The 22,836-nt window shown below is 41.0% G+C and overlaps 1 protein-coding gene across 1 annotated transcript in view; it reads left to right on the top strand.

The window, feature by feature from the left end:
• The first annotated feature begins 624 nt into the window (after nucleotides 1-624).
• LOC308548173 (DNA mismatch repair protein Msh3-like) overlaps nucleotides 625-22,836 on the top strand; it is a 70,542-nt gene continuing 48,330 nt past the window's right edge. Inside the window, exons 1-5 of the mRNA XM_081119287.1 lie at nucleotides 625-704; nucleotides 1,480-1,594; nucleotides 7,849-7,913; nucleotides 11,489-11,605; nucleotides 21,317-21,424. Coding sequence (XP_080975413.1) covers nucleotides 1,523-1,594; nucleotides 7,849-7,913; nucleotides 11,489-11,605; nucleotides 21,317-21,424 — 362 coding nt within the window. The 5' untranslated portion in view covers nucleotides 625-704; nucleotides 1,480-1,522. The remainder of the gene's footprint in view (nucleotides 705-1,479; nucleotides 1,595-7,848; nucleotides 7,914-11,488; nucleotides 11,606-21,316; nucleotides 21,425-22,836) is intronic.

Here is a 22,836-nt window from a genome sequence, read left to right as displayed (position 1 = left end):
TTTTTTTATTTGCTCGTCCTAATTATATGTGAGGTCGATCGTGTGCTTATTGGACATTATTTCATGAGTTGCAGATTCAGTTCAGTTTATTCTTTGGATTATTTATCTTTTCCTTGTAAGATTTGTAAGAGTTCATTATATTTGGGGGAACTTTGTCCTTTGTCACTCATATGTCTTACAGATGTTTCCCCAGAATTGTTCTTTATATTTTTGACATTGTTTATTTTTGCTATGTGATCAGTGTATTTGAAAATGAAAAAATACTGAGCAACTATTGGCTTTACTATCCCTGTCTCAAATTATTTTCCTTATAGCTTTAAAATATTATTTTAAAAAGTGTTTCAACTATTGATTTGACATTTAGAAGGTATCAACAGGACTTTATTTCAATTAACTAGTTTATAAAATAAATTAATTTTTTCTTTAATTATTATTTTAACTTTAAATAGATCACTCATTAAATTTTATTTTCATGTATTATATGCTATTTAGGTAAAAACGTATTTCTATTTTCAGTGTTCTACCAAAGAATTCTTCTTGATTGTCAAAACCCTTTATCACCTGAAGTCAGAATTTCAAGCATTAATACCTGCTGTTAATTCCCACGTTCAGTCAGACCTGCTCCAGACACTTATTTTAGAAATTCCTGAGCTCCTCAGTCCAGTGGAGCGTTACCTAAAGGTCCTTAATGAGCAAGCAGCCCAGTAAGTAGATGTGGCTCTTTCTTCCAGTGGTGGAGGGTTACTTTGCTTGTCCCAGTGCATTTGCCATTTGATGTGTGGATTCGTGAGCTTCACTGAAAGTAGTGGAAGAAGTTGCATGTGAAATTAGAATTGTGATTGGATACTGAAGGCTCTGTATTACAGCCAGAAGTAACACTTTGCTGTCCAAAATCTAGGCAGTTCATCATCTAGGACAGATGTAGTACTTGCTCAGGCATCAGATGATGAAACTTAAAATCCAGACAGAGCAAGTAGTAGCAGCCTGTTCATCCAAAAATGGGGGTCAGGTGGCATCTTACACTCACTCATTTGCTTGAAATCTAGGCATGATCTGCCTTATATTGAGAAACTGCAGAAGCAGAGTGATCCTTTCATAAGCAGGCCTTTTACAATTCATCCCACAAAGAACTCTGTAAAAGAAAGAGCATTTGACAGTATTTGTGTTTGTGTTTGTCTTCTGAATAGGCGAACAATGAATATTTTTTCTCTTGGTTTTATCATTGGAATCATGAACTTGCAAAATGAAAATCATGTTAGGGTAAATTTGTCCGTCTTCCAAGAAATTAAGAAACTTACCCATAAATATTTAGCACCAGTTTTCTGGGCTCCCAACCCTCTGGATTTTCATGATGTTGTGAAAAATAATTGATAATTGATCTACATTATATGCCTCAGTGTGTATATTTGCATTTTTATTTTTTAGAATTGGGGATAAAACTGAATTATTCAAAGAACTTTCTGATTTCCCTTTAATAAGAAAGAGGAAGGATGAAATTCAAGGAGTGACGGACAAGATCCAAATGCATTTGCAAGACATAAGAAAAGTACTGAAAAGTCCCTCCGCACAGTATGTGACAGTATCAGGACAGGAGGTAATGTCAAAAAGACCTCGATCTGCTTTAGTTTTCCTCAGTAAAGAAGTGTTTTAAAATGTAGATAAAGCCCTGGCCCGTGCGGCTCAGTGGGTTGGGCAGCATCCTCTGCACCAAAGGCTGCTGGTCGGATCCCCGGCAGGGCAGGTGCCCAGTGGGGGGCGTGGGGCGTGCAGGCGGCAGCCAGCCGATGGATCACGCTCAGATCGGTGTTTCCCTCTTCTCCCTTCCTCCCTCTCTAAAAACCAATCAACTGTTCTTTAAAAAATGTAAATAGCCCGGCCGGGCGTGGCTCAGCTGTTGAGCGTCGACCTGGGATCCAGGCGATCGGGGTTCGATTCCCGGTCAGGGCACATGCCCGGGTTGTGGGCTCGATCAGTGACTCTCTCGTCATTGATGTTTCTGTCTCTCTCTCTCCCTCTCCTTTTTTCTCTCTGAAATCAATAAAGATATATATTTTTTAATGTAAATAAAAATATGAGGATAGGATGAAAACATTGTTTTGTTCAGATTTTCTGTTTTGTTCCTGAGAAATATGTTGTAGCACTTTATTTTGATAATTATTTTAATAAGTATTTTTGTTTGCTTATTTACTACAGCAAATAAACTTGGTAAAATCATGTAACTTAATGTTATATGTGCTTTAATATTATCTGTTGAAATTATAGAAAACTTTGACTATTGTAAATAGTAACTTACAGAATTCATATACCCTAAATCCAGGAGAGTGAAGTTAGTGTTTGGTCACGTGCTTGCAGATGCTGAAAGGCTACAAGTGAACCACCAGCGCTGACTGGATCACACAGGGACAATGGCAGGGCTTCCTTCTGACGTTGGTGTAGGTGCTAAAAACAAAGAGCAGAACGACAGTGAAAACCTACGTTAGTGCGTCTTCCATGGAATTATGGCCCTGTTTAGAATGTGGTCTTGGTATAGACTTCTGTTTAGGGTTTGATACTCATTCCGAACGAGAACCAGGATAAACTACACGTTTAGGTGTGGCTGTGCCCTGTGGCCCTGTTAGGGCTCTTGAGGTATGCCTCCTCTAGGTCTTACGTTTAACAAGAGATAAAGATCCTGATGGAGGAATTTGAGAAATTTTGCTTTGTTGAAATAGCAAATTAAGATATTTGTGAATAGTTTGTAGGATTTTATTTTATTTTTTTTATTTTTTTATTTATTATTTTTATTTTTTTTTAATATATCTTTATTGATTTCAGAGAGAGGAAAGGAGAGGGACAGAGAGAGATAGAACATCAATGATGAGAGAGTCATTGATCGGCTGCAGCCCGCAACCCGGGCATGTGCCCTGACCGGGAATCGAACCCTGATCGCCTGGATCCTAAGTTGACCCTTAACCACTGAGCCACGCCCAGCTGGGCGAGTTTGTAGGATTTTAAAAACAGATTTTTTTCCTTGGAGTGAAAAGCTTAATTTCAAATCAAGTTTTTAGGTATTTACATTGCTTTATCTATTTAGCCAAAAGATGATTTATTTATATGGTTATTTGAAATAAGAAGCTATAGTAAATTATAATCGTTAAAATGTTTATTATTCTTATGCCATTGAATACACCATTGATAAAGTCGGCCTGTCTTCTGGACTAAAATTATTAAGATGTTATACTCAGGCAGACATTTTACAGCCATTCCACATGGAGCTGTCTGTACATAACAGGAAAACTATTTGGCAGTATCTGTATTTTGGTTTTTTCCCCTGAACAAATACCAGAATACCAGATACCAAATATTTAATTGTATGTTTTGGTGTCAGCATGCAATCATGACCTTGCAAAGTGACAAGTGACCTTAGTGCCACTATTCTGGCTTTTTATTGAAATGAGATAACCAGCCCTGGCCAGTTTGGCTCAGTGGTTAGAGTGTCAGCTCATGATTTTATTCTGGCCCAGGGCACGTGCCTTGGTTGCAGGCTCGATCCCCAGCCTGGTCAGGGTGCATGCGAGAGACAGCCAATCTGCATGTCTCTCTCATATCGATCTCTCTCTCCCTCCCTTCCACTCTCTGTGAAAAGTAACGGAAAAATACCCTCAAGTGAGGATTAAATTTTTTAAAAATGAAATGAGACAATCAAAACTGCTTAGTAACTTTAAAGAAAGACATAGTAGAGCCCGGCCAGCGTGGCTCAGTGATTGAGCATCAACCTAGGATCCAGAGATCGCGGTTCGATTCCTGGTCAGGGCACAGGCTTGGGCTGTGGGCTTGATCCCCAGTCGGGGGCCTGCAGGAGGCAGCCAATCAATGACTCTCATCATTGGTGTTTCTGCCTCTCTCTCTCCCTCTCCCTTCCTCTCTCTGAAATCAATAAAGATATGTTTTTTTAAAAAGAAAAGAAAAAGAAAAGTGCTTCCCTGGTGTGGCGGTGAGGAAAGCTGAGTTTAAGTGCCAGTTCTTGCGTACGCATGCGGTGTGACCGCAGAAGGTCACCTTTGTTGTGAGTCTGCCATGAAGACCGATCGTGTTAAATACATGCATGTGCTTTCTAATCATATAGCACTACACAGATGTCACTCATATAATGATGATGATGGTACTAATACTGATGTAGTTGCCCTTTATCTGGCCCTTGTCAGAGTCCAGCACAGTGCTGGGTGCTTCGCACATGCTGTTTAATCCCTGTCACAGCATAAGGAGGGTTACTCCAGTTTTGCCGGAAAGAAAGCTGGAGTAGGAGGTAAGTTGTCCAAGTCAGAAGCCCAATTCCATCCCAGCTCTGCCTGACTCCAGTCTTTCTACCATGTCATTGTTTCACTCTACTCATAGATATTAACATAAGGGATTATCAGCATCATAGATTTTATTTGATAAAATCCAGACATTTTAGAGCTCGTACTATTCAAACTAAAATAATGCTTAAGTCTTGGGAAGACAATTCTGGATTTGATTGGCAGTTTGTAAGTAAAAACAACCAGGCATTTGTAAAAGATACTAAATTATTACTCTTTATCAGCGCAGCATTTAAGTTTAAGAAGAAGCCCCACACGGAGATGAAGTAATTGGATTACAGATGACTGGGGAGGGAGATAGATGCTCTCATTCTGCTTTTAAATTTATCTTTATTGTTGACAGTGTTACACATGTCCCCCACCCCCCCATCGATCCCCTCCACCCCGCATCCGCCCCACTCCATTCTTAATCTTTACTAGGTTAAGATGATGCCTCTGAGACAATAAATTTCTTGGTTATTAACAGTAGGATGGAGTCCCATTGGTTTTTTAAAACCTTCTCTAGAAGTTTAATAGTACAAATTAATGCAGAATAATTTTTGCAACATTTTTTAGAATTAGTGAGTCTGTTTATTTAAACACCAAATGAATTCTAAGTATTTGGCATTGTTATAATCAAATTCTGTTTAAAAGTTTGTACTAAAGGTATTAGCAAATTATTTTGAGATACTTGAAGGACTGAGAACAGACTTCATCAAATGTGATTCCCTCCAAGACGTGAGGGAAGAAGGGAGGAAACCCTTATCTTAGGTCCACGTGCTTCTATTTCATACCCTCCCTCTGAAGCTTTCTTTTATACAGTAACTGTTACAGTTTTTATAAACCTGTTTATAGCAGTCCCACACGGTACATGGATCTTGTTGTTATCACTTAAAATCAATAAGTAGACAGACTGCCACGCCAGGGTTCCTTTAGGCAGCATTGGTTTTCCCTGTTCCCAGCTTTTATACACTCGTGAGGATCCTGAGCCTCGTCGCTGACTGAGAGTATTAGCTTATAAGGAAATAATGAAAGCAAAGCCTGCATAGCTGTACCTGGTTCACTGCTCCTGCAATGGTCTCTGTCACATGTTATGTGTATAGAGAATTCTCTCTTAACCTTGAATTAAACATGGAAGGATAACGGGTGATATTTAGATTTGGGGAAGTATTGATAAGTAGTATTATTCTTAAGGAAAGGGAAAGACATTTGGCAGAAAATCTTTAGAAGAATTGCATTCTCAGGATGCAGCATATCCAAATACCAGCTTAGGGTGTTTAAGATGTGGAAAGCATTCTCTGTTAAATCTTCTACATTTAAAAAAAAACAGTTGCACATTCTTAAGAGAGTAAGAAAGAAAAGGGGAGAGGACTGGCTTGAGTGTGCTGCTGGGGAAACAAAGCAGCTTCTGGGGTGTTAAGAACGTTAGCAGACTCAGCGGTGATGCCGGCCAGGGATACCACAGGCTGCAGTGAGCCACAGTATCTGGCACGTAACCGAGACAGACCTGGATCCGGAAGAAGCACACGAGGGATTGCTGCAAAAATCAAGGCAGGCTTCTCACATCACACCTAAGAAACACAGCCAGGGACTATAGAGCAGGGAGAGTTGCTGTGAGAACTTCCCAAGATTTCTGAAATAGATGTTATTTTCCAATTTTAGTTGATTTTCTTTTCTTGAGCCATCTTTAAACAAAAGGCCTCTCTGCCCATTCTTAGAAGCTCATAAAAGGCAGTGGCGGCTTTCCTCCCCCACTAACGATGTAGAAGAGGGAAACTGCTGGTTGATCACAATGCTGAGGAGAAACCCAGGCTGAAAACCTGGGACTACCGAAGGAAAAAGGAGGAAACCCAGGATCAGCACCCCTGAGGAAGTGGCCCCGGGCTTGCCACGCAGAACCGCATGGGCTCTCCTGGCTCCCTCGGCCCCCTGCAGGTTCTGCACACGGCCTTCTTGAGGGGCTGTGCTCCTTAGCGTAGACCCTTGATACTTACAGATCGAACAGTATGCTCCAGACTGTTTATAAGCCACTCCAGGGGGCTGTGACCAGTAGCAGTTTGTCAGGTGTATAAGATACACATTTGAATCCAGCGCTGTCCTGGCAAAGTATGTCAAATTATGCGCTTAAGTAACCAGCCTCGCTGGCTGCCCACGGCCTCATTGAAGTGGTTTGGGCTTATTTGCAAAATTTCCACCATCCCCTAGTCACAACCGTTCTGATCTAGATGTGTCCTTCCCGATTGTTAGTGATCCAGTATGTTCCCAAATTTTTCAGTTTGCCTTTGGCATAGATAGCTCTTCCCAGAATTATTTTATCAAAAGACCAATACGTTTTCTCATACATTTAAAAATAATATTTAAGCAAAATTTTTTAGCTTAGTTTTAAAGTGATTTTATCTCTCCCACCCATGATATTTATTTTGTGTATTTTCCTCAATTTTTGTAGCCAAAGTGAACTTTGGACTCTTCACTCTGTTGAACTGGGTGTGGCAGACTCAAGTGTTCATTTATCTCTATGCAAGAGGACGTCATTAGTTACAGAATTTTTGCTAAGAATGAAAATTCTTAAAATTAACTATTAGTTCCTATTATAATTAATGTAAAAGCTAGTGTTTCTATTAATAGAAAGGTAAACTCAAGAGCCAGGCTGATACTATTAATAATAAGCATATTATAAATACCTGAAATGTTATAAATCTGATTAGTGTTAAAAAAAAAAATTCCTATAGCCATCTTAAGATTAGTGGTGGCCACAGTGCCACTGGGTTCCATCCAGTACAAAATAAGTTTCTTTATTTGAGTAAAATACTGGCTTTCATTGTAACAGCCCTGCAGTGTGCGCAGGAGGGCCAGCTGCTACCTTACGAGCCCTGGAAACGGAAGGCGGGAGAGGAGCTCGGCCTCGCTTGCTCCTGGCTGGCTTCAGAGGCGCTGTCTGCAGAGCGCGTTGTGCCTTCAGAGCTGAGGCTCCTACAGGCGAGGCACGAAGCACGCAGGGGAAGCACCTTCCGTGACAGTCAGCGCTTTCTTCGTAGGACTTTTGGAGGAGTTAGGCTCCTTGAATAGAAACTATTATAGTAAAGTCCCCTTCTGTTCAGAATCGGGGAGAGGCCATATCTAAAGTGTGTATAACATCTAATAATTGAGCATCTAAAAATTTTATGGACTTAGAAATTCAGTCTTACTACTGAGTAACAGATTTCTCGAGATAAGTGGGTACTAATAAATGAAATAGGCCATTGATGGAAAAAACCACCATTTGTGGCATGCACAATGCAGTGCTACAACATTAAAGTGTCCAGTGATCTCCTTTGCTCAATACAGATTGTACTTTATCCCAAGTATTGGAACCCCAATTAATAATATTGGATTGTAAGGACATATATAAACTCTCCCAAAAACAGTACTGGATTTGTTTTGACTATTCAGAATAATATTTACTATTTATAATTAATATTTAGCATAATTTTGAGGAAACTTTAAAATATGGATAATCATTTAAATATCTAATTTTGATTTATATTTATTTTAGTTTATGATTGAAATAAAGAACTCTGCTGTATCTTGTATACCATCTGATTGGATTAAAGTTGGAAGGTAGGTTTAAAAATGTATATTTTTAAATTAAATGAACTATAATGATATCTGTATATCTCTGTGCTACTGACTGATAATAACCATACCCTTTTCATAAAAGCAATTCTTGCCTGTTGTTGTTTTTTCATTTTATTATTGTTTAAAATATTACAGATGTCCCTTTTTCTCCCCAATGACCCGTTCCACCCCGTTCCTTCCCCCTCCCCAGTCCCTCTCTCCACCATTGTCCGTGTCCTTGGGTTGTGCATATTTGCACATAAATTCTTTGGTCACTCTCTCTGCCTCCACCCACCCGCCCTCCTCCATTCCTCTGACATTTATCAGTCTCATCCATGCTTCCACGTCATTGAATCTATTCTGCTCATCAGTTTATTAAGTTCTTTAGATTCCACGTATAAGCGAGATCATGTGATGTTTGTCTTTCTCTGCCTGGCTTATTTCACTCAGCATAATATTCCCCAGGTCCCTCCATACTGTCCCAAAGGGTACGAGGTCCTTCTTCTTTACAGCTGCGTAGTATTCCATGGTGTGAATGTCCCTCAGCTTTTTTATCCACTCATCTGCTGATGGGCACTTGGGCTGTTTCCAGATCTTAGCTATTGTAAACTGTGCTGCTATGAACATCGGGGAGCATATATTCTTTCTGATGAATGTTTCAGGATCCTTAGGATACATTCCTAGGAGTGGAATCACTGGGTCAAACGGCAGCTCCATTTTTAATTTTTTGAGGAGCCTCCACACTGTTTTCCACAGAGGCTGCCCCAGTCTGCATTCCCCCCAGCAGGGCACCAGGTTCCCCTTCCCCCACACCCTCGCCAGTACATGGCGTTTGTTGATCTGTTGATGGAGCCATTCTGACAGGTGAGAGGTGACACCTCATTGTGGCTTTAATTTGCATCTCTGATGATTAGCGATGTCGAGCATTTTCCTTGCCTGTTTCTTTTAATGGAACTTCAACCAAAGAAAAATTGATTTTTTATTCTTTTTATCATTAATTTTAAAACATTTTTTCCAAAGGGTATTTTATTTGTGAACATTTGTTTTCTTGTTTTGTAAATTACTGTTTTATTTTTATACCTCAGAGTACACTTTAAACACATGAGGAAAGAAAGTTGAGGAACCGTCAGAGGAAAGATAAATTTGGTTGCTTGAACTTTTACGAAGCTGAAATTTCATTTTCTACTTCAGGGAGCTCTGCATTTCATTGTTCTCGGTGCCTTCCATGGCACATATTATAATAGTTCATTACATCTTTTCTGTGAGTTATATCGTGAATTGATGAAAATAAATCAAAAACAAAACTAAAGGGACCGCCCGGGACGCTGCCTTTCTGCCTTGGTCAGCATGAATCCCCAAGAGGGGACTCGCTTAAAGAAGTGGCATTAGAGAAGTGTGTCCCCCTCGGAGTAGCATCCTTTGTGGAATATTTATTGCTACTGCTATTAATATGCTTGCATGAATTTGGGATGAAAACATTACATTTGCCTTAGATAATAGAAGATTGACTATAGCTGGTGATGGCATGAAGGAATAAATGTTAAGAATGGGAGAAAATATTGACATGATGTGTGAATGGTAATTAATTATTTTAATAAAAACCGACAACAGTTATCCATTGCCACTATCACAGGATGCTGAAGACACCATCACGGGTTTTGTTAGTTCTAAATACCAGCCTCTTTGTTTTCTGTGCTACCAGAAACTGTAATTGAGATTTGAGTATTGTTGATTTTAGGGGATACTGTTTTCTTTTTGCAGGCATTTTTCCTTTATTTACTTTTTTCCTGTACTACAGCTAATGAACGGAAATATGCTTTATGAAGAGGAATTACGAAAAATCATGTTAGTCTATGTAGAACAATAACAAATGTCTCACTGAGTGAGTTTGGTAGAAGAGAAAGCTATGATAAATATGTTTGCATAATAATCTAGGTGACATAATTTAAAAGCAACAGGCAGGCCCAAATCAGTGCCAGCGTCTTCTGAACGTTCAGTGATGTCAGTTGAATGAGTGAGGTGGTCTGGGGAAGGTTCATTGTAACTTTTATCTGTTGTTTGGAGCCTGACAGGGATACGTTAGAACATCATTGGTCAGATTTCAGTGTGACAGGGTCACCCCTAGTCCAGCCGCTTGCCACATTAAAGATAGAGTGGGGAGCAGACAGAGATCGGAGTGCACTCTGTCCCCGCCTGCTTATCACTCAACCCTGACCTTTTCTTCTCGAAGGTCTCCTCATAGTAATAACATCGACCGCGGTAGCACCACAGATCGAGTCCGAACCCTGAGTATTAATGACAGAGGGACTCTTAGCCACTCTCTGTTCGATCCTCAACAGTGCCTGGAGGTGATGATACTGTTCTGCACATTTTATAGACAAGGAAAGTGATGTTTAGAGGTCAGTTATATTTACAAAGTCATATAGCTAGCAAGTAAGTGGCAGAGTTGGGGCCTTGGCCAGGCTCTCCAACTGGGGACCCACGGCCTCCCCGGTGTGCACTGCAGCTTCTTGATGAAGAATCAGAGATTGTGCACAAGCCCAGAGGAAGGGCACAGGGCGTTCCTTTCCATGCCCGGTCCCGGGAATCTACAGTGAGATCGACAACGCTCCTCTTTGCCTCCTGATTTAATGTGTCACTATTCTTTGTGATGCTTTGTATTTTTCCGTTTTTCACTGAAATGCTTTAATGATACAGAAAAGTATAGAATATATAGTATGGGCTTCACCAACATATCCACCTCCCAGCTTTGTCAGCACTTATTTTGCCATGTTTGCTTCTGATCTTTTTTTCCTTAAAGCAAGCATTTTCATTTAGTATAATTTAAAGAAAAGGCTTTCTGCATATGAAATGAAAATTCTAAATTTTCATTTTGCCATATATGGATATAATTTGAAATGCATTTTAAAAGCTGCCTGAACAAAGTCCTGTGAACTCCAAGTATTTTATTTACAACAAAATCTTTGGAATCAAAAAAGTTCAGGGCCACCCCTGTCAGCGTGGCTAAGCCATTGAGCATCAACCTATGAACCAGGAGGTCGCCATTCGATTCCCAGTCTGGGCACATGCCCAGATTGTGGGCTTGATCCCCAGTAGGGAGTGTTCAGGAGGCAGCTAATCAGTGATTCTCTCATCATTGATGATTCTACCTCTCTCTCCCTCTCCCTTCCTCTCTCTGAAATCAATAAAAACATCTTTTTTAAAAAAAACGTTCAGCCTGGGCAGGCGTGGCTCAGTGGTCGAGCATCGACCTAGGATCCAGGCGATCGGGGTTCGATTCCTGGTCAGGGCACGTACCCGGGTTGCGGGCTAAGCAGCCGATCAATGACTCTCTCATCATTGATGTTTCCATCTCTCTCTCCCTCTCTTTTCCTCTCTCTGAAATCAATAAAGATATATTTAAAATAAAATAAATAAATAAAAGTTCAGGGCCATAATTAAAGAATGTTCTCTTTTTACAGCTATTTACTTTCAAGGTTCATCAGAGAATAATAAATATCTTCTTTAGTTTTGTGAAGAGATGGCATTACTGGCTTCTTAGTAACCTTGATTTCCTGTTTATGTTCCCCCTCTTCTAGCACAAAAGCTGTGAGCCGCTTCCACTCTCCTTTCATTGTAGAAAGTTACAGACATCTGAGTCAGCTCCGGGAGCAGCTGGTCCTGGACTGCAGTGCTGAATGGCTGGATTTTCTAGAGTGAGTTTACAATAAAAACATAATCTGACTTTTTGCTATTAGAAATAGACCAGAAAAAATCTTTCCATAAAAAAAGAAAAGCCAGGATTACTGCTTGTGACCTGCCGTAGAACAATTGGGTATGTGTGTTTGATTTTATATTTAATCCACTGAAATGTAAGCTCATTTTGGTCTTTGTTGAGAGACTAAATATACTTTATTGTTACTGTACTAACACTTTGTTGCTAAGGATGTTTACTAGAGTCATTCTTTTGAAATTCCACCTTGGACTTGTTTTACTTTTCTTATATAAAGGCTTAACATTTTCAGAGTTGGACAAGTGTGGGTGAGTTGTTTTGTTTACTCCCTAATTTTTATTTTTTAAAAATTTAAATTTATGGGAATGAATGCCTCTGTACCCTTCACCTAGATGTATCAAGTGTTAGCATTTTGCTGTGTTTGTTTTCTGTCTCTCATGCACTTTGTCTCCTGAAATACTTGAAAGTAAGTTTTAGACATAACACTTCACCCCTAAATACTTAAACTTACATTTTCTAAAAATAAGGAGGTTCTGCTATATAATCTTAACACCATTATCACACCTAAGAAAAAATAATATTAATTTAAGAATATATTGAATTACCTCCCTCAAATTTTTAAATGAAAGATCTAATCAATTTTTACACACTGCATTTGGCTATTCTGTCTCTAGTCTGTTTGAATCTAGAATAGATTTCGTTTTTCATAGTATCAGATTTTTTGGAAGAGTACTTGCCGTTGTCTTAGAGATTTCTCATTCTGGATTTGTTAATAGTTGTGTTCATATTGGCAAGTTTAAGTCAGCAGTGTGCTGGAGAATGGCTATGGCCACTCTCTGCTGATCCCTGTGGTGAATACTTGCACCATGACTGATTTTCAGCTCCTGTTGGAAGGACTTGGGAAGAGATGTGCACAGCTGGCTTGCATTAAGTCCGTAGGCGCTGGCTCCGGACAACCACTCATATAAGCACTTTAATATGTACCAGCTCATTACTCCTCACAGGAGCCCTGCAAACCAAGTATTATCATCACCCCCAATTTATAAACGAATAAAATGAGATGCAGAAATAAGTTGCTCATGGGTTAAGGATCAGATCCCAGGTTCAAGACAGGGTGTGTGGTGGTGGCATCTATACCCTTTGCTCTCAGGCTGTCGAGCCTGCCCAAGATGAATCCATAGGCATCTTTCTAAACAAAAATCTCTCTTTTAAAAATTTGAACAGCAAATATTTAGTAAGTTCCTTCAGGGAGCTTTATATATTTAAAGTAAACAACCCTACAAGTGGGGGGGAGGAGAACAAAAAAGATAAAATATGACAGTTTTTAAAAGGTTTGTATCTCTTTTTGTCTGGAGGAGTCTTCAATTATAGGGTCAGAAAGAGATTCTAATTTACTTATCCTGAGTCTTTTGAGGGTATCTTGACTCAGAGTCTTAAATCCAGGGATGGAAATGTGGTTTATTCTGTTCCTTTCTCAATTCACTTTCTTTTTTCCTTTTTCTTTCTTTTTTAATTTATCTTTATTGTTGAGAGTATTACATGTGTCCCATTTTTCCCCCCCAATTGACCCCCTTCATTTTGCTCCCACCCCCTCCTCAGGCCTTCACCCCATTATTGACTGTGTCCATGGGTTATACATATAACTTCTTTGGTTAATCTCTTCCCACCCTCCACCCCCTTCCCTCTTTCCTCTGAAATATGATCGTCTGTTGCCTGCGTCAGTCAGTGTCTCTGGGTCTATTTAGTTTGTCAGATTCTTTTGTTCGTTAGCTTCTTCTTAAAGAAGACCCTTCAACTTTTCCTGTAGTGCTGGTCTGGTGGTGATGAACTCCTTTAGCTTTATCTTATCTGTGTGAAGCTCTTTATCTGACCTTCAATTCTAGTTGATAGCTTTGCTGGGTAGAGCAATCTTGGTTGTAGTTCCATGTTTTTTATCACTTTGAATATTTCTTGCCACTCCCTTCTGGCCTGCAGGTTTCTGTTGAGAAATCAGCTGACAGTCGTATGGGTGCTCCCTTGTAGGTAACTAACTGCTTTTCTCTTGCTGCTTTTAAGATTCTGTCTTTGTCTTTAACCTTTGGCATTTTAATTACGATGTGTCTTGCTGTGGGCTCCTTTGGGTTCCTCTTCTTTGGGACCCTCTGTGCTTCCTGGACTTGTAAGTCGATTTCTTTCCCCAGGTAGGGGAAGTTTTCTGTCATTATTTTTTCAAATAGGTTTTCAATTTCTTGCTCTCTTTCTTCCCCTTCTGGATCCCAATAATACGAATGTTGGGCCTCTTGAAGTTGTCCCAGAGGCTCCTTATACTATCTTCGTATTTCTGGATTCTTTTTTCTTTTTGCTCTTCTTGTTGGGTATTTTTTGTTTCCTCATGTTCCAAATTGCTGATTTGATTCTCAGCGTCCTCTACTCTACTGTTGATTCCCAGTAAATTATTCTTCATTTCAGTTCGTATAGCCTTCATTTCAAATTGGTACTTCATTATGTTATCGATTTTCTCAGTTATTTCCCTAACAGTCTGCTTAAACATCCTTATAAACAAAATTCTGAACTCTGCATCCATTAGCTTGCTTGGATCTATTTCATTTAGTTCCTCTTCTAGAGATTTCTTCTGTTCTTTCCTTTGTGACATGTTTCTTTGCCTCCACATTTTGGCTGCTTCCAGGTGTTTGTTTCTATGTATTAGGTAGAGCTGCTATGTCTCCTGGAATTTGTAGAGTGGCTTTGTGTAGTAGGTGTCCTGTAGGGTCCAGTGGCTCAGCCTCCCCAGTTACCTAAGCTGGGCCTTCTAGGTGCTCCCCTGTGTGGGCTGTGTGCGCTGTCCTGTTGTAGTTGAGCCTTGGTTGCTGTTGGTGTCCCTGGGAGGAATTGACCCCCCGGCCAGTCGGCTGTGAGGACCAGCTGCAGCTACAGCCAAAGAGCTGCTGTGCTGAAGACTCCCCTATGGATCAGGATTTACTTCAGTGGGGCTTTGGTGTTCACCAAGTGTGCCCCTTGAGTGTGTCACTCATGGATGTGGTAGGATTGTAATCCAGCCTAGTCAAGTCTGACCACCAGACTTGTGGGCAGAGATGTACTGTCTCTTGGTCCTCCCAGGAGGTGCAAAGTCAGCCTCTGCCTGTCCCTTGCCCAGCGCCACCCAGCATGAGCTACTCAGCAATCCATAGTTGGCTGCTACTTGTGCTTGGCTTGGTGGTGTCCAGGAGAGGCCAAGCTATAAGCCAATGCAAACTGCCGCTAGTGCCAGGCCTGGGGCCGCTTATCAAGCTGTATGGGGCCCGCTGCTGCTTGTTTGAGAGATTTTAGGAAAGTCCTAAGCATGAGGATGGAGAGGCCACTTGCACAAAAAAGCCCCTGGAAATGGCTTGGATGAGCCTGCAGGTGGGGAGGGGCGGGGCCTCCGACAATCACAGGTCGGGGCCTAAGGTGAGAGTCAGGTGCTGGTGATTCAAATATGGCGCCTGCCTGCCGGCTGTTTGCAGGGAGGACTCGCCAAAGGAGCAGTGGTCTCCGCCAGCTCTTCTGCCTGGGAGGAAGCTGCCCTTCCGCCTCTCTCCCGGATTTCAGGCAGGTTAGTTCCTCCCCAAGTGTCCCAGGTCTTTTCGGGCTGCTGCCCAGCGCTGGGCTCAGAGGGAGCGCGTCTGAGTGAGGCCGAGCACGGGCCCTTTAAGAGGAGCTGCTGGGGCTCCCGCAGCCTCTGTGACCCTCAGGGACAGTCCCCGCTGGTTTTACAGCCCGGAATTGTGGGGACGTCTCTCCCCGGCCCTGGAGCCCTGGGCTGGGGGCCTGCTGTGGGGCTGGGACCCCTCACTCCTCCGGGAAACCTCCACCCCTGATATTCCCTCCTGGGTTTAAACCGAGGCACCGGGTGTGGGCCTGCAACCACGTCTCCACAATTCAGCCCCGATCCGCCCTCGTCTCCGCCCCTCCTCCCGGTCTCGGTGCTGCTTCAGTTCCCTGGCTGCAGGGCTTCTGTTCAGCCAGATTTCAGGAGGCTCCGAGTGATGGTGGTTCTGTATTTTAGCTGTAATTTTGATATGGTTGCAGGAGGTGGTGGGTGCAGCTGTTACCTACGCTGCCGTCTTGATATCTCCAATTCACTTTCAGTTTCCCATTTTAACGGTTTTCAGGGCCCTTGAGTCCTTTAGTTCTCCTGGCTTTTCCCTTAGCAGCATCACTGAGGATGTGAAAACTGGACTAAAATGACTTCTTCCCAGCTTCACAGGCCACATTCTCGGGCTCTGGGATTCGGTGAGGTTCTTGGAATTCATTCAGTCATAGTGGCGTGATTGCAGAAACCTGGGCTCTGCTCTCCCGTCATTACTCTGGGCTGAAGAAGGCGTCTCCCAGCTCCTACATGAGCTTTCTCATTCTTCCTCCCTCGTCCCTTAGCTGTTACCAGATTCCTGTTTGTCTTCTTTCCTTTTGAAATATCTCTTTGACTTGCCCTCTCCTCTTTTCTGTCATCCCTCCGGTACCGATGCCTCTCTCACTGTGTCAGCCCTTGGCCTGGGCCCTTCTGCCAGATTAACCCAGGGGAGTTCTGCCTCCTTGCACCACCGTCTACTGCAGCTGAGAGCTGCGGAGAGTGAGCCGACACTAACTAGACACACCAGGAGGCTGTGATGCTTGTGATACATTGTTGAGTGAAGGATGCACAACAGTATCCGAGTGTGATACAGTTCTGTATGTGTAAATTCACATTTGTGCACAGCATATAAAGCTGTATGTTTTAAAAATCAAATATATATGCTTATGTTAATATGATTATTGTCCATTTTTTTATATTCTTTGGATAAATCTATTCATACACGCGCACATGTATGTAGTCTCAAATATCTGATTATTTCTCAATGGAAAGTTTTCTGGAAATTTTAATTTACTTTGCAAATACATGATTTCAGAAGTTTATATGACATACAAGTATTACTTTCAAAATAAGAAAAATATATTACTTTTTATCTAAAAAAGGATACTGGCTGAAATTTGACTGAGACATTTGCAGCTAGCGCTCCTGCATTGGTTGTTATGTGCACTATTAATTGAGGTGCCAGACCTCAACAACCTGACATCAGAGGATTGAATACCAGCTATTACAAGTGTGTTTGTCTGTTACTGAGATACAAACTGTTGTACATTAGTCATATTACTTTTGATCAAAATACTGCAAGAAATCTAGGCTGTAAGAAATTCTATCAATGGAACCCTCTCTCAAAAATGTCTCATCTTCTGTCTTCTAGAAAATGGGCTGTGGATATTGAAGAATCTCCTCAATTGCAAATTCTTTTAAAATTGAATTATAATATCTTTTACACAGTAGCTCAACTAAAATATAAAATCCCTTCCATTTTTATTAACTTCAGATATCATTGAGCAACGCCTGATGGTAAACTGTACCGGCAGCCTTAGAACCCGAGTGTCTCAGCCGGCCTCCGCAGCACCTTCTGAGCTGAGACTGAGGTTCAGGCTTTGGCTGCCCTCTCGTTGGCTGGTGGCTTATCGATGGAGTTGCATGTTGTCTGACATGAACCCAGTCTCTCCGATTGTTACCCGAATCGCCCAGTTTTCAACTGCTCGTTCTCAGTGTGAGAATGACTGTGATATGGAAAGTGGATAAGGGCAAGAAGCCAAGCAGGGCTCGGTAGAGGTACGGTGACGATGCTCGAGATTTAGGGCCTTTGCTCATCGCATTCAGAGCTTCATATAATTGGCATGAGAAAGAACATTGTTGTCCATATCAAAATAATTACCTTATCCCTCCATGACTTTTTCTTATAATTTTTTTAACTGAAATGGTCTCTACTAAGAACTGTGTCCCTCATTTCATTTCTAGAAATTTAGAAATATCATCAGGTACAGTTCCCCTCACCCTAAGGCTGCTATCTTAAAGCAAATTAGGGCTTTAGTGACAAGACATTAGGAAAACGGAGTGAGAGGAACAAAAAATGGACTGTTTTTCATGCCAGAGGTCCTCTGACACTCGTATCCAGATAGGCAAGAGCAGAAATACCATGCATGGCTGCTCTCTGGCAAAAAGAGAGAGAGAGCACACACGCCAGGATAGGAAGACTAACTGGGTCAGTAATTAGAACAGGGCACAGTCCAAGGGGTAAATGAGTGGTCAGATCTAAAACTGATGCCAGAACAGGAAGGTCAAAGTATAATCTCTGGGCAACCACTCCAGGAATGTTAGGTCCATGCAGCGTGTGGCATCTTCAAAATCAAGAGGCATTTTAAGGTGGCAACTGAGCACCACCTGTCTGGTACCAGGGGCCAGTCTCCTTTGTGTGGGACTTTTGCACTGACTCTTAACACTGTTAGTGGGATTCATGTTGTTTGTTTTGATGAATTTTAATTCAGTGAGAAATAGGTATATTATATTCACTGTGTTCTCTGTACTCAGAGAAGTATAAAATATACCATAAGTACATTTTTTAATTCATAAATAGTTAACACAAAAATAAAGCTGGACACTTAAAATGTTTTTAGTATCTGAAAAACTCATTTACATAGAATACTTTAGTCTGATGTTATAAGAAAAATCAGAAATTACAGATTTTTTTTTTTCATGATATTCTTTTTTTCTTTTTTTTAAATATATCTTTATTGATTTCAGAGAGAGGAAGGGAGAGGGATAGAGAGATAGAAACATCAATGGTGAGAGAGTCATTGATCGAGCCTGCAACCCGGGCATGTGCCCTAACCAGGAATCAAACCCCGATCGCCCAGATCCTAGGTCGACACTCAACCACTGAGCCACGCCCGGCTGGGCAGAAATTACAGATTTTAAAAAATCAATATAGTGAAGTCCTGTTCAAACACACCCAGCCAGAGCAGAGGGAACCACAAACTGTGGAGTGTGGGAAGCTTCAAACAGGCCAATCATAAACAGTGTCTAACATTGGCCTGCACCAGAGACCATCCAAAAGACTGGGAGTCCTAGCAGATCTACCTAATACATAGAAAGAAATCCAAACAGGCAGCCAAAAATGGGGAGACAAAAAAACAAGTCCCAAATGAAAGAACAAGAGAATTCTCCAGAAGTAGAGCTAAATGAAATGGAGATAAACAATCTATCAGATATAGAGTTCAGAATACTGATTGTAAGGATACTCAACAGCGTGAGAAAAGATACAAAAACTATGAAGGAAATTAAGAATGACATAGTAGAAATAAAAAATACATTGGGAGGAATAAACAGCAGATTAGAGGAAGCTGAGGATCGTATCAGTGAATTAGAAGACAGGGTAGAAAGAAATCACTCAATCAGAGATCCAATAAGAAAAAACAATTAAAAAACAGGAGGACAGTTTAAGGGAAGTGTGGGACAACATGAAACGTAACAATATTCACATTATAGGAGTGCCAGAGGAGGTCAAAAGTAAGCAAGGGATAGAGAACCTGTTTGAAGAAATAATGGCAGAAAACTTCCCTAACCTGGTCAAGGAAAAAGTCACACAAGTTCAGGAGGCACAGAGAGTCTCAAGCAAGAAGAACCCAAAGAGCCCCACACCCAGACACATCACAATTAAAATCCCAAAAATTCAAGATAAAAAGAGAATCTTAAAGGCAGCAAGAGAAAAGCAAGCTGTTACCTACAAAAGAGCTCCCATAAGGCTGTCAGCTGATTTCTCATCAGAAACTCTACAGGCCAGAAGGGAGTGGCATGAAGTATTCCAGGTAATGCAAAGCAAGGAACTAAAACCAAGACTCCTCTATCCAGCAAGGCTATCATTCAAAATAGGTGGTGAAATAAAGAGCTTCCCAGACAAAACAAGGCTAAAGGAGTTTATCACCACCAAACCAGCATTGCAGGAAATGTTAAAGGGACCGCTGTAATAAGAAGTAGAAAAAGAGAGAAAGAGAAGCATAGGCATAAAGAAATAAAATAGCAATAGATAAGTACCTATCAATAATAACCTTAAATATAAGTGGATTAAATGTCCCAATCAGAAGACATGGGGTAGCTGAATGGATAAGAAAACAAGACCCAAATACATGCTGTCTACAAGAAACCCAACTTAGAAGAAAAGACTCACACAGGCTGAAAAAAACACAACTTCTGGAGAGATCGACAGCAATACAGTCATCTTAGGGGACTTGAACACCCCACTGACTTCACTGGGCAGATCTTCCAGACAAAAAATCAACAAGGAAACAGGGACTGTAAATGACACACTAGATCAGATGGATTTAACTGACATTTATAGAACATTTCCCCCAAAGTTTCAGAATATACATTCTCCTCAAGTGCACATGGGACATTCTCAAACATAGACCACATGTTAGGACACAAAATAAGTCTCTACAAGTTCAAGAAGACTGAAATCGTATCAAGCATCTTCTCGGACATTCACACCATGGAATACTATGCAGCTGTAAAAACGAAGGATCTCTTAGTCTATGAGGCAGCATGGAGGGACCTGGAGAGTATTATTCTAAGTGAAATAAGCCAGTCAGAGAAAGACAAGTATCACATGATCTCACTCATATGTGGAATCTAATGAACAAAATAAACCGATGAACAAAATAGACCCAGAGACATCGAAGCAGGGAACAGACTGAGGGATCTCAGAGGGAAGGCGGGGTGGGAGTGGGAAGAGATAAACCAAAGAATTTATATGCACTTATGCGTAACCCATGGACACAGACAATAGTGTGGTGAAGGCCTGGAGGGAGGACTGCAAGGGGGAGGGGATCACTGGAGGAAAAAGGGAGATATTTGTAATACTTTCAACAATAAAGATACATTTTTTAAAAAATCAGTATAGTGACAGTAAAACAACAACTGGTCATGTGGCAGCTTAACCTGGTCGCCTCTTCGAGCTAGGAGGCGCTCTGGAAACCTCTGTTCTTACAGAGCAGACAGACTAAACCTCAAAGTTTCTGAAACTCACAGTACAGTAGTGAAATCTGCTTTAAGAGAAGTACTGTGGTGAATGTTACCTCTTTTGGGGCCGGGTTCTTCTTTAAAAGGACACTGTAAGGGATGCCTGTGCTCTTGAGATAACAGGGTAGTTTAAGCCACAGAGAGAGAGAGTGCACGCACCTGTGTACATTCCTGTATTTTTTCTGACTATGTCTTTCAATAAAGGGTGCTTTTAAGCTTCTAGACCATCGGTTATTTAAATATTAGCCAAAGATTTGAGGCAGTGGCCATCATTCTTTGGAAACAAATCTGAAAGTAAATTTCTGTATGCACTATTAATAAGATAACTGCAGATCACTGAAAAAAGTCCTTTTCTTTGTACTTGCCTTCAAGATTATGACAAGGTTTTGGGCTAGATGTTAGGGCTGTACTGATAGGTAAGTAAGATAGACGTGAACTCTGCCATGGAGAAGCTTCCAATTCAGTGTTACTGAAACTAAATGAAAACATTCGCTGCATTTGTGTTCATTATATCTAAGTTGAAATGTCATAGTGAGACGAAATGTGCAATAGGTATTAACAGTAAACGTTTTTGCATAGACACTTTTAAATACATAAAATTCTATCCAAATGGAAGAAAAAGAAGCCTCAGTGATTAAATTATTATATTAAACGGAAAAGTAGTTCTATGTAATTTCCAACTCTCTTAACTGCTAGTTATGACTGGTTATTTTGTTTTAGCTGATCTCAGCTAATAAAGGACTTGTCCTTCAGCTTTGTGAGTCTGAGAAATCACTTCTGCTCACCTTTTTGTTGCTTCTGTAGGAATTTCAATGAACATTATCACTCCCTGTGCAAAGCAGTACATCACCTAGCAACTGTTGACTGCGTTTTCTCCCTGGCCAAGGTCACTAAGCAAGGCGATTACTGCAGGTAATACATTTTTTTATTTCCCCCCCATTTCAGTGCTTTAGATCAGATGGCATTATTCAATCAATTTTAGTGCTTTTATTATAAAACACTAAAATTACTCAGATACGCTGGAGTGTTGGTGAAGTTGAATATCGTACACATACAGCTCAATTTAAAATTAAATCCCTCTCTTGCTCTGTCAGTAAATACAGTGATAGCAGATGGTCATGATAATTCTAGAGGTGAATGTTAGATATTTCAATCTTTAAATTTATGTGGGTGACATTTTTACAAAGGTGCAATCCTTTCCTTTGTTAGCTTTGACTTGAGCACTTGATATAATATGCTTAACTTTATAATTATAAGTATCATTTAAATATCTAAATCAGATACGGGTGACTCTCAAGCTGTGGGTCATTCTGAGGCAGATTGCTCCCTATTGCTCCCTATTGCTCTTCCTAAATCCAAAACCTTAAACTTGAGCCAATCTTTTTGCTCAGCTCTCTGGGATTGGGGGTGGGGGATTGGTAGGAGGTGCGCCCTGCCTTCCAGACTCTTTAGGGTGGCAGCCCTGTTCCCATAGCTTTTCTGGGCAATGACTTAGGTTCCAGGAGTCAGGTGTCCCTGTCCCCATGGTGGTGCTGTGCCTGGGCCCGGCCTGGCCCTGCGGGGGTTCTCTGTGGTGGCTCTGCTAGTGCTGGCACTCTGGACTTGGCTTGCTCCAGCTTGGGCCGGAATTTTGTGCTGGTGGCTCTCTGTGGCTCTGGTGGACATTGCCCCATATGGGCTGTCTGGGGAAGCCCTTCATGAGGGCTCTGCCCTTAGGACCTAATCACCTGGGAATACCATCACGTTAGACATTAGGTTTCTACATGTGAATTTGGGAAGGGGGACACAAGTGTTTGGTTTGTGGCTCAAAGCCTCAGTTTTTCATATACCTAAGAACTAGAGAGTGTTTAACTTGATGGCTTATTGTAAGGACTAAAAAGAAAACATGGAAGAGATGCTCTCTTATCAGCGCTTGTGGCACAGAGAGCATTAGGAGATGCGTTTTGCTGTTCATACTTCCTCCATATCTTGGTTTCCTCTCTAGTTTGTGCCAGATATCTTTTTTAACATTTAAATATCCTCTGTACCTAGCATAGTACCGATAGTGGATGTCAAAAAACAGTTTAATAGTTTGTTTATTTGTGGGAGGAGAAGGAATTGGCTACACCACTTATAGACTCAGAAAGTACTGAGTTTGCTGTTTTGCTTCCTTTTGTTTTGCTCTCCATGGATGTGGAGTGTACCTACAGTGTCAAGCACAATAGTTTTGTTTAAAATAGAATCTTTGCATTTTCACTTTTGCCCAATTTCTTGCCATTTTAGAGCTGAAACTTTACAGTGCAGTAAATGGGGAAAATTATATTCTATTAATGTATAAAATGAGC

This window comes from Miniopterus schreibersii (assembly GCF_964146895.1).
Source record: "Miniopterus schreibersii genome assembly, chromosome: 18".
Classification (NCBI taxonomy): Eukaryota; Metazoa; Chordata; class Mammalia; order Chiroptera; family Miniopteridae; genus Miniopterus; species Miniopterus schreibersii.
This window is presented reverse-complemented; position numbering and strand designations above follow the sequence as displayed.